Below are 12730 nucleotides of genomic sequence, written 5' to 3' on the forward strand. Positions count from 1 at the left end.
TTATTATTATTTGTAAATGTTTGCTTCAGTTCATATCTCTCCCAGTCAGCTCCTCAGTGTTTTCTCAGTCAGTCTCTCACACTTGTTACCACTCTCCAATCAGCTTGGCTGCCTCCAATATCTCATCAACCTCTGCTCTATATATTCAGTTCCCTCTACCTGCACATCAGCTCTGTGTTATTGGGTCTGGTTCTGCTGACTTAAAAACTTTTTTTTAGTTTTACTTCTGTGCTCCTCATTCTGCACAAATCACATCACAAACCTCTTTATAAAGTACTTGTGGGGGAGAATTAAGTAAAAATGCCTTAACAGAAAATGACTTGGGTAAAAATAAATTTCACTTATGAGCAAAGTATTTAAGTAAAAGTCATAAAACTGTTCACAAAAATTGGGGGGATAAAGTATTTTTACACACTGTCTAAGAAGTAAACTGTTAAATTTCCTTAACTAAACTGGCTCCATTAAACCAAGTTGAATAATTTGAGCAACCTAGATATTTTTTTTTCCTTTTAAAGAAAGTATGTATATTGTTTCATATTTACTCTTACTAGGTTTAATTGAACCAATTGACATGATGTCATTGAGTAAATTCAACACTTAATTTTTAGAGTGCATAAACAACTTATTTTCAAACCGATTTAATTTTGTAACAAGTAACTTGGTGTTACATTTTGAAGTGAAGGTACAATTTTAAGGTTTTAAATGTAGCAAAGTATAAGTAACGATTTTAAAATGTACTTAATTACTACAAACCCCCGCAAACAGATTAGTAAAACTATTGTCATGTGGAAATGAGATGCAGGAGCAGTACACATTTTAGTCAAATTGCTTTTGCCCTCCTGCTTCATCATTTTGGCATTTTTCTTTTTAAACTTGAAACTCTGCATATTTGGGAAGTCTTGTTGTAGTGGGAGTAATCAGCGTAAACTGTTCATCACATCAGCACATTTAGGAGGACATGTCCAGCCATGACACGTGCCGCTCAAACCTGGATCTCTGAACATTTTCTAATCAAGCAGTGCAGCTGTTGTATAATGTAACATATGTTGCTCCCATGAAGCCAGGCAGTGTGTGACTGTTGTATCTGAATTGCTACACTAATTAAGCTAGTAGCTTAATTTATTAATACCTTCAAGGACATTAATGGAAAAAGTAAGAGAGCGGAGGCAAACATTTTATAAGTGGTTCATGTAATTTTTACCATTACCTGATTTGCACCTGATATTTATCATATTATGATTTAAGAAAACCAACATTAAAAACACTGTTAGCCTGAAATGGCCATTATATCCAGCTTAAAACACATAAATTACACTCGTTTTAGGAAGATAAATTTACATATAGACTCTAAAGGTAGATTTATTGCATCAAATTAACTTTTTTACCTCCCTGTTGGATCACGTATCTTCTGTCGATACCAGAGTTCAGTTCTGGTTTAATTTGGAACGTACCTCCTGAGGTCACAGGTTGGCATTCAGCACCCGCAGCTGTCACCAGCTCAAACTATGAACTAAAAGCAGCACTGAGTGCAGTATCTTAATGAACTGTAACTCTGACATTTAATGCCTTTCACCGTGGAAGGTTTTTATGTTGACATGTGATTAAGCACCCCCAGGAGTGAGGTGTTATTAAAGAGCAAAGACACAAAGGAGAACGACATGTTGGCTTTTATGTTGTGTGCTTTGAGTTAAAAGTTAATTTAGTTACAACATCTGAAACTGGTCCCTGAAAAAAGCAGAGGGAGCAAGTGTGTGACTGGGTGTGTTTTTTATAATGTTTCACTGAAATACTGGCAGACAGTGGAAGACAAAAATCCTGTGTATCTCTGTGATTTATCTGTATTTCTGGTGCCTCTAAATGAGCCAGTTCTCAGGAGTGGCCAATTGTTAGCAGAGATGACAAACAACTGCATCTCACTCTCCAGACACAACACTTTTATATTTTGTTCGTTTCATATTCTTACTTTTCTTTAACTGTATTTGTTCAGATCTTGTGTTGGTGATGCTTTTGTTTCACTTTAACTGGGAAACTGACCCACACAGTTGGAGCATGTAATATCACACACTAAAGTATCTGTTTGACCGTAGTCTTGAAAAATAACAACTTTGATCATTTAAAATATATTTAATTTAAAACAGCCAAGAAAAAAAATATTTTAACATAAAATCTCTTCCTCAGATTAATAAGCCACTCCTCAGGACCTGTTTACACCAGCCAGCATGAGAAACCATTTGTAGGCATGCCAGTCTTCCATTCCTGACCATTTCATTCAATATCATCCATTTTTTTTTATCACAGTGACATTATTTTATTTATTTTTCAATGAATAAAAGGGAGGAAATATTGAAATCTTAACAAAATGTCAGAAGCAAGGGAAGCAGCAGCCTGTGGGTCTTGAAGTAACTCTAATTACATTCACCACTGCCATCCTGCAAATTGACATTAAAATGAGGAGCAAATTATTATTATTATATTTTTTTTGACAAAATTGTTTCCCATGCTGGCAGCTCCTCTCAACTTTGACCTGAACAGTGCCCAGTGGCATTTTGAATTAAAATATATCTGGAACCCATGTACAAAATTTCTCACAGATGATGAATGTCCATGCTGCTGCTGCTGCTGATGATCAGACAAAGTCTGAGCATCAACAATTTTTTTTCTCTAAACGATGCAGTAAAACCTCATTTTAATCTACATGGTGACCAAACTTGGACAAAAAAAATCTAACATTTAGCATGTTTTTTTTCCCCATATTAATCTTAAAATTATCCGAAATATTTTTGTGAGTTTTAGCCCAAGTCTTTATATTAAAGAAAATAATAATACTAAATAAATTACCGTGATTTATACCGTTCATCATAACCGACAGAGGGGGTAAAAAAAAATTGGACACGTTTCAACTCTTTATTAAAATTATCTTTTTATTTATTTTTGCCTTGTTTTGCAGTACAGCACATTATTGTCTTTGTCCCTAGTGTTTGGCTACTGTAGRTAAAGCAGAGTTTTGGCAGCATCTGATCACACCTGTGGATGAGTGAGTGGGCCTCATGAGCCATTTGGTTTTTTTTTTTTGTGGTTGTTGGTCTGTGTGTACTGCAGTTGTGTCTGTTTGATGCTGACAAAGCACAGAACCATTCTTTGTCCCATACAGTGAGTCAAAACAGCAGAGGTTATACAAGGCTTTGAGACGTTCAGAAGAAAATGAGCAAAACTTGTAGATGTGCTTCCTCTGCAGGCTGAWACTGACTTTTCCAGGGCTGAACACTAATCAACACTGCAAATAGTTTTATAACAAATTTAGACAGTGGATTGATCTTTGACAAGACAGACCTAATGATCATTTCAAAGTGCATGAATATTTAGTTTTGTTTCCCACTTTCAGCGTCTGATTCCATGGAGGCCACTTTAAGCTGACAACAGCTCAGAGTCATCTAGAATAAAAAATATATTTAAAACAAACATTGTTGCAAAACAACAATGCATTTTTTCTCACAGTATTGTTGCAGATTTCAGGATAGTTTGTTGTTGCTGTTGTTGTTGTTGTTGTTGTTGTTGTTGTTGTTGTTATTATTATTACCTCCGCCAAGGGCAAGGTAATGTTTTCGGTCGCAAATGTCTTTCTGTTGTTCTGTTGTTCTGTCTGTGGACAATGTTACTCAAAAACTTGTGGACGGATTGTCATGTCATTTTTACCACATGTGGGTACTGGGCCAAGGAACACACCTTTAAATTTTGGTGATGTTCCGGATCACGGTGCGGATACAGGAATTTTTTCTTTTAACACTCTGAGAGCGGCAAAGCTGTGATGCTTTCACAGGGCTTCTCTAAAATAACAGTGAGCTGGATTGGACAGCACGGACTTCAAACTTTATAAAAGTAATGTTAAAACCACATTTAATGATGGATAATTTTTGCCATATGCACATTTACAGAACATTTTGTGACCAGGAAGTGTGTGACTGCACCATGAAACCTATTTTCCCATTTGCTCAAACACACCACATTTCCGAAACAACCAGTCAAAACAGTTTCTCTCTTCTAGGCTTGTAAACAGAGAGCTGCTGGGCCTCAAAGTTTGGAGACGGGGGGAGCCAGAAAGCACTTTATAAAAAGAGTCAAACCATTACAAACTCATACAAGGAGATAAAACAGATGTTTTACATGGGGAAATGTGACTGATGAAAACTTAGGAGCTTAATCCCACACCAGTTTGACCATGAATAACGTCGGGTGATGATTTTTTTTTTTATATTGGACTCCACTGAGAAGAAATCCTGTGCATACTGCCTGCTTAAATGTTCACTACGTCAGAACTTATTCAGCAAATGTGTTACCATCTCTGCTTTAGTGCATTAACTCTTACAGGATGGGGGAAATTGGTCTTGGCGGAGGTTTGCACTCTCCAAGTGCTTCTAGTTGTTGTTGTTGTTAAAATAATAATAAAAAATATCCTGAAATCTGCTAAATTATTGAGAGAAAACAGGCATTACTGTGACTATTCTGTTTGACTCTGGTTGGTAGCATCAATACACAATTTTTTGGAAATAATACTATACTGGGCATGACAAACATGTACATTATGAAGAAGAAGCAAAGACACAACTATCCACTTGTAGATGAACAATAAGAGGGAAATGTGCAAATGGCACAACTGACACAAAACTGATAAGTTCACACTCACCATTTAAATATCAAAGCTGTTAAATAAAGCCCTGGAGAAGCCATGTTTAGCCTTTATAGGAACACAAACAGCAAATTTAGCTCTTTCACTAACATGTGTGCACACTTTCATCAATTTTATAAAGTTAAGAAAGAAACCATGTGTGAAGAGTGTGGTTTTGATTTTCCTTTTTATTGTTTTACAGCACAGCAGCTTGGCAGATACATAAAAAGTCCTTAAACATATCATACAGGTTGGTCGGCAGGGGTGGCTGTGCATTTTTTCTTCTTTCTCTGTCTTTTTTTATTGTCATACAGCTACTAAAAATGCAAAAAAGCCTGTGCTGCTCGCTACATTGTGTTTTCAAGAGGTCACTTCACTGTCCACTATGGTATAAACTCACAGATCTGAGGATCCAGAATAAGACCCCCTCCCCCCTACATGTGAGAGAGTTGTGTGGTAAAAGCTGCTGTTTCCGTAAAAGACTTGTTAATAATCTGTAGCCCAAATCAAAAAAGGCCCCTCTGGGTAGACAAACACACACCACCACTGCTACAGTGACACGGTCATAAGACACTCGCTCTCCTCTGTCACTATGTTGAATTCTTAGCATTAGCTATGTTAGATAGCTAATGGAGGCGGATGGTTGGTCTGAAGTGAGCAAAAACACAGTTTTCGTACTGGTCTCTGTTTTCACTTGGGTTTAGGGAGCTGGGCAGTAGGATTGAGACGAGGAAAGACAGACAGAAAAAAGACATTTTCATTGAGATAATACCATAAATTTAGTAGACAAACTCAGATAACATATATTATAGTCTTGAAATATACTATCATATATACATATAGAGATATGCTCTTTTTTAGATGAAATAAATATAGCCACGTATATTCTTTTTTTAATAGATCAGTTTTACATTTGCAGACACAGATGGGCACAATGGATAGACATGAGGAAAAAGAAGAAACAGGAAAAAAAGAGTGGAGGCCTATTTAAAAAGAAAAGAGAAGTCTGTTTTGTGTTCACACCATCACTAGCTGTTGTGCAATTGAGCTTGTGTACAAATACATATGTGTATTGCTGACCAGTATTGTAGTGTTTCAGCAACGACTTTGAAGCACAATTGGGTTAAGCCCCTGTCGCACTATGTTTTAGACAATTTAATGATTACAAATTGATCAAAACAACTTTTATTGGTAATTTAGTCATTTTTTTTAGTAAGTTGGCACAAGTTGTCTAAGATTTTCTAGTGCGTCAAGGCCTTTTATTGGTTGAATGCAAATAAAGTTGCTTGCTCTGTGACTGCTTCAAAACATATCGCACAATACTTTTCCTCATTTCAGTTAAATTCAAATTAATTGTCAATTGTAAAGTGCAAAGCCAAACAACTTTGAGGTCTTTTAAAGGGGATTGTAACCCTTTACCTAACTCCCCTCTGGGATCAATAAAGTATTTTTGAATTGAATTTAAAATGATGCATTTCACCATAATTACTTGAACTTTCTTTTTAAAATATCTCAGTCTTATTAAGACTTAAATTGTTCTATTATGTTAGCAACTGCCACAAATATATACATACATACATATGAAATATATATATTTCTCAGTGAAAATAAGACTAACTCTATATGACAAATTTATTGTTAAAAACTTAATATTTATTTTGTTTTCATCAAAGTAAATTATGGCTCAGATGCAGTTCCAGGTGATCAACATGAGCTGACCAGACTTTTGGGAAAAATGGCTCAGGAATTTTTAGCAACTAAAAAAAAAAAAAAATCTCGTTTTCAACACTTCACTTAGGCTCTGTTTCCTCATACAAAAAAATAAATAAATTGACTATAAATTCAATTCAAACAGATTTAAATTAAAATTGATTTCAAACTTTCACTTCCTGCTAAGTGCTTGGCATTTAAGTGTAGCTGCTGGTGTCAGCCAGGTCAATAATCAAAATGCTTAATCTCATGGTTACACATTTAGAAAATAAACACATTTAGAAAATAAGAAATGCATTTTTTAACTAAGTAAAAAAAATACACAAAAATGTTTCTCTTAATCAGAGCTAAAATGCATCAATCTTCTTACAACCAACAGAAGCACAATTCAAGTGACATCAAAACGGCTCTGGCACTAATTGTAGTTATGAACCAATAAAATCCTTGTTTGATCCGTTTCATCTTCATATTCATACTTAACACATCATATATGACGAAAACAATTAGCATAAGGCTACCCCCCCCCCCCCAACACCTTGTGAAACCCCACCTGACAAACTAAACAGATGGTAAGCAAACCTGGGTTGACAGGTTTTGGAAATAATTTGAATTTATTCCTGGCCTTGGCATTAACTATACATCTTGCATGAGTCACAATAAACAAAACACAAAGGGTAAATCAGTTTGATTCCACTGTAGTTCTAATTCTTTAGCATGTATTGCACTTTCCCTCTTAAAATGTGGGTTTTTTTATTTAGTTCACATGTGTACGCTATTTGTCCCTTTTCCTAAACATGCAAATCAAATTAACCCTCCAGAATGCTACAAATCCCATCTTCAAGTGTCTTACAGTAAATGTTGCAGCACACGTGTTGGCGGCTGACTTTACATTCATTTGAATACAGGCAGGGAACAAAAAAACTGCCTCCATTTCTGTTGTTAGGTAGTTAAGAGAACAATTTGTGTACCCAAGCTTGAGAATGGCACAGTGATTACATTGTATTTGATTTAATACATGTCTTGACATATAGTACACCATCAATAGCAACAACAAATATGACACAAAAAGAAAGACATGGTGTTGAAGTGTAAAGCTCTAACACAAAGGTTGGATAATGTATTGCTAAAGAAGGAGAGTAGATAAGTTGACTTGTTAATGTTTCCTGCATGAACTTGTATATGAGTGTTAGTGTGTCTTCACATTTATAAGCATGTGTCCGTGCGCATTATGGAAATGATGTAATACTCTGCAAGATAAAAAGAAACACAGCTGCTAACATTATATAGACTTGATGTTGAACTCTACTTAAGTTTGGCACTCAGCTTTTCATTAAGCCAGAAGAATATCAGTCACAGCTGACTTACCCTGTTGTCAAGAATACAAACACAGAAAAGCACAGACATACAGAATAATCACATCAAGGAGAGGAGCCAAGAGGGGAGAACAGGACGGTATGACAAGAGAAATGGAATAAAAAAAAGAAATAATTACGTAAAGAAGTGGGGAACAAAAGGCACATCCAAAAAATAACAAAGGTACAGAATAAAGAAACAATCAAGTGAATAAAAAGAAGCAAAGTAAAAATTTCTACAAAAGAAAAAAGAAGAAATGTGGTCATCACCCTCTTGTCTCTCTAACCAAGAAGGCATTAATTATGTAAGAAAGATGCCTCAGGTGGGTGTCACAGTTCTGCAGGGGTGTAAACAGTTTGTCAAGGAAAAGGAAAATTAAGATTTTTAAAAGGACGAAGAAATGAACAACAAAGCAAACAAACAGTTTACTGTGTTTAAAGGCTTCCGAGAGCAGTGGGCATAAAGTACTATAAAGTTCCTGAGCCCTCACCAAGAATTAAGTTTCTCTGAAAACACTAACTTTCTTCCTGACCTTATAAAGTCTTTACTTTTAAAAGCGATTAGGCCCCCGTTACTTGTACCACTTTTGAAGTTTGATTTATTTTTGTTTAGCACATTTCAGAAAGTCATTGATGTAGTTCTTGTCTTTCACACACTTGTAGATTTATGATGAAACAACAGTAAAAACATGAATAGTCCTGTGTTCCCTTGACATAATCCCCTGGGTTTGTTTGGCTTTCAGGTTTGTTTGTGCAGAACTTTAGGGAAAAGGGCTCAGAGCTGTACTGACTTGGCTGTGTAGCCCTGTTTGTTGCTGTGCAGCCACATTTGCAGGTCCTCCCCCTAATCTTAGCCTCGCAGGGCTTTCTTATAAATCGTGAAACCTTGCTCAACCTCAGACTTCACTCTCCACACTGGAGAAATGGGCTGATCCTCTTCGTGAGCACAGGCTCTTGGCTTTAAGGGGTAAATGAGGAGACTGAGGAAACCTCTGGGGCTGGGGTACGGAGCGCAGTCTCTGGTACTGTAGTTTGGCACTTGCCGAAGCCATTGAGGAGGCCTGGGGCGCCCCCGGTGTGGACGAGACCACCGAGGGAGAAGATACAGAAGAAGAAGATGTGAGGGGAGGAACGTGGATAGAGTGAACTGAGGAGGGAGGAGCTGGAAGGGCAGGGAGTGGGGATGGCAAGTTTGGAATGAGAGAAGAAGGTGGGGATGGTGGTCTTCCTCGATCCCGATCCCTGTCTGTTCTCTGTGTCCGTTGCTGAATGCTGAGGTTTGACTGGCTTCCAGATTTCGATGGATTATGCGATCGGTCAGGCTTGGATGATGATGTGGAATCATGTTTTGGCTTTAAGGGACCACCAAAATTCTGGCAGTGGGGGTACAGCTCTTCCTGGCTTCGTGAGGTTACACGGGCCCATTTAGCGTAGTGCGGATGGTGTCGGGGGGATTGACAGGTCGAACAAGCTGTGTGTCCCCTTCCCTTGTCTTTAGACTTGCGTTTGGTCTTCTTCTCATCTTGTATGTGAAGCTTGTCCACTGACCAGTATCTTCGAGGAGGAGGTGGCGTGAGAGGCGGCGGGGGCCAGTGTGAACCTGACCCCCACTCTCTATCTCCTCCACCACCGCCACCTCCAACTGCACTAGAACCCCACTCAGTCTCTGCTGTCCCCCACCTTTCTCCTCTCTCTAGGAAGAGATCGTCTCTGCTGTTGATGGTGCCCGCTTTGTCCCTTGAGGGATACGTGCTGAAAAACCAACCTCCTCCTCCAATCCCACCCACTGCCCTACCTTCATGATCCTCCCAGTATCTCTCAAACTTCCCAAATTCTCCTGAAGAACCGTCATCATCGGAATATATCCCAACTACTTTATCACGTTCTCGATCCTCATCTGACAAAGTCCTACTTCCTCCGTGCCTTTTTCCATGATCTGCTTTCCGCCTCTCTGACTCAGAATCTTCCTCTCTTCCCTCAACTTCAGACTCCCACTCATGAAAGGATAGCCCTTCCTTCGAGTGCATTTCACCACGTTCATTCCGTCCCAACAATGGCCTCCTCTCTCCTTCCATGCACACAGCATCTCTGTCAGAACTTTTACTTTTTCTTCTTTTAGAAGAGACGGGTAGCAAGGGCAGAAAGGCAGATGGAATGTTGTCAGAAGGATTGCCCCCACCCCAGAACTTAACAGATGTAGAAGGCTTATTACCGGAGCTATGGTGATGCTTGATGTTTCTTCGCCTGTGGTGTCTATCCTTTCCTCTGCTCTCTTCGCCATCTTCCCTTTTATTCTCCTCCCTTTCTTTTCTTTCCTCTTCACCTGGAATGTTCCATCCATAGCTTCGGATGGAGCTCTCACTCTTTTTCCGAAACGACTCTCGCCTTGAAGGCGGGTATGGTGGGAATTCTGGCATTTCTGATTTACCTTCCTCTCTTTTCTCTTGATCTCCACTTTCCAGCTCAGATCTCTTGCGCTCTCTCTTCCTTAACCTGTCATCTTTTTTCCTCTTCTTCTTTGCTTTACGTCGCTTTCGCTCTCGTTCCCGCTCCCTCTCTTCTCGTTTCTTCTTTTTCCGACCTTTCTTCCTCCTTTTTCTCTCACGCTCCCTCTCTTTGTGATGTCTCTTCTCATCTCTGCCCAAAGCTGCATTTCCTTTGTTTGTCATGCCTCCCCTTCCTCGCTCTCGGTCACCCCATGATGCCCACCACTCCTGCAACTGGGCCAGTTGACTGCTGGTTCTCTCTCTACCATAATTTCTCTGCGGGTGTGGTTTTCGTGGTGGTATTGGAGGAGGCGGGGGGCTGCATGGCAGTGAACGCGATGACATGCGTCGTGAGCGAATCTTTTTCCGTGACCCTAGAAGAAGGCTGGACTCCTCTGTGAGAAGGTCCGAGTCATATTCATCATCTACCGTGAAATCCCGATCGCCCGCACGATACCGGAAACTTAGCGAAGAGTTATAGGAGCTGTCACTGGTGCAAGAGGATGGGGAGTTGGATCGAGAAAGTGACCCAGAGGATGAAGAGGATGATGAAGATGAGGAGGAGGAAGAGGAAGAGGACGAGGCACTGGAACAGGATGAGTAGAAACGGCATGGGGAAGAGGGAGTGGTAGGGGTATGTGTTGGGGAAGAAAGGGGGACTGGAAGAGGAGGAGGAGGGGGGCGACGTCCTCTTCTTCCAACACCATCACTTGCTCCGTATCTTCCACCTCCCCGTCTTCCTAGAGGGAGTATATTCTCATATAGAGGACCTCCTGAGCCCTTTCTCCTTGTCTGTACAAGGCTTCCTCGTCGCCAGAATGGAGGCCGTCGTGGAGAGCATGGGATTGGTGGAGGCGGCTTAGAGATTAGGTGGGCTTGTCCTTGATGAGGACCTTTAGGAGGCAGCCTTGGTATCCCTGGGGCTTTAAAGCCTCGAGAATTGGTTTTGGGAGTCTGCTGAGGGCCTCCTGCTTGTTGGTCCAAGTTAGCCCCCAACCCCTCTGGATCTATAGGACCATAATAGCGCTTATATTCATCAAGCCCTGTGTCGCCACTACCTCCTACTCCACCTGTAACTCCTCCTTGTAGACTCCAGTGCATTCCAAGGCTCTGTTGAAACTGCTGCTGCGACTGTAGATCGGTAATCCCTCCTGCAATCCCCCCAACACCTACTCCTCCACTGCTACCTCCGCTCATGACCTTTTCTGGCTTTGGCCTGTTCCATCGATCAACCACTGCCAGTCTGCGGTCATGACGAGGCAAAAAGGTGGAACAAGGCATGGGGCCCTCCAATAAAGGGCTGTTTGAGGGACCCAGAGCCATTGCTGAATGTCCTGTAGCTGGTGGTGATCCAGGGAGCATAGTGGTGTAGGTCTGCCCTTGTTGCTGTGGGTGGTGCTTCGGCTGTTGCTGTTGCACCATGGCAATGGCAGTCGTGTTGTTGACTGTAGCTGTAACGAGGTGCTGTTGGGGGACAGAGGGCATGGTAGTCACAGTGTGGTACTGGGGCAAGGAGCTTTTGCTCCCTCCTGGTGCCGTCTCATCCTCAAACTGACAGCAACTATACATTCCCTGAGTAAAGAGATAACAGATGTATTGTTAGATCAACAGGCAGCGACTTATAATATAAAATTTGTGTAGATGTTAAAATCCGGACAAACACACACATTATGTCATCCTCAGCTTTAAAACAAGAAATGTAGATAACATTAAAAGTAGCGTGCATGATTCTCCTGGATAATTTACAGCTTGAAACAAGGATCTGTTAATTAGCTTTTAAAACAATTTTTGGAATGGTTTATTTTTTCTTAACACATTTAAACTTTGACATATTATGTTTAGAAATACTCTTTTTAGATTATAAAATAAAAAAACTAACATCTTTGTGCAATTTGTACATGATGTTCCTTAAAAAACTGTATAACTAATAGGAGAAAACATATCTTATCTAATCTAATTAAGCACTAAACACATCTAACTAATTAAATATTGGGTAAATCATTGACTATGTAAAGCAAGGCCCAGGTTATAGAGATTCCAGAGCTAGAACAATGTTCAACGATATATGTAGTTTTTATTGTTTATTCTACTATCTGTGGATAGCTGTTTGATTATTTGGGTTGTGTCTTCCACATTCTTTCCAGAGAATTATTTCACAGCCTGTTTTTTCCTGGCGTTTTAAAATCTTTATACATGCTTCACTTTTTTCAGCATCACTATTTGTTTCCTTTCATGAATATCATAAAAGTTCTTGTTTTGCTTTTGTTTTTTTTACCTGCCTGATTCACACAATGTTGAGACCTGAAATGACTCCAAGATCGTTTAAAGAAAACATTTGATGATGACTTAATATAGATTTAAACTACATGCTCCTCATATTTAGTTTCTTATAAATCTAAAGTAAATGAAAGCCACATTTGACTTCTCTACTTTTGACATTGTGCTTATATATATATTTTTATATTTACACCTTACAGAAGATAAATGACACTCAATTAGCAGCACAGAGAGTGGTCGTG

General features: G+C 39.5%; 1 protein-coding gene across 1 annotated transcript; it reads right to left on the reverse strand.

Moving 5' to 3' along the window:
- Positions 1-4833: 4833 nt before the first annotated feature.
- Positions 4834-11798, reverse strand: LOC106519542 (serine/arginine repetitive matrix protein 1; the record flags this gene model as incomplete). The annotated part of the gene is made up of 1 exon (XM_014011260.1): positions 4834-11798. A coding segment is annotated over one exon (3177 nt), but the record flags the coding sequence as incomplete, so codon positions are not given.
- Between the last annotated feature and the right edge of the window lie 932 nt (positions 11799-12730).

Source organism: Austrofundulus limnaeus, unplaced genomic scaffold (genome assembly GCF_001266775.1).
Source record: "Austrofundulus limnaeus strain Quisiro unplaced genomic scaffold, Austrofundulus_limnaeus-1.0 Scaffold79, whole genome shotgun sequence".
NCBI classification, from domain to species: domain Eukaryota; kingdom Metazoa; phylum Chordata; class Actinopteri; order Cyprinodontiformes; family Rivulidae; genus Austrofundulus; species Austrofundulus limnaeus.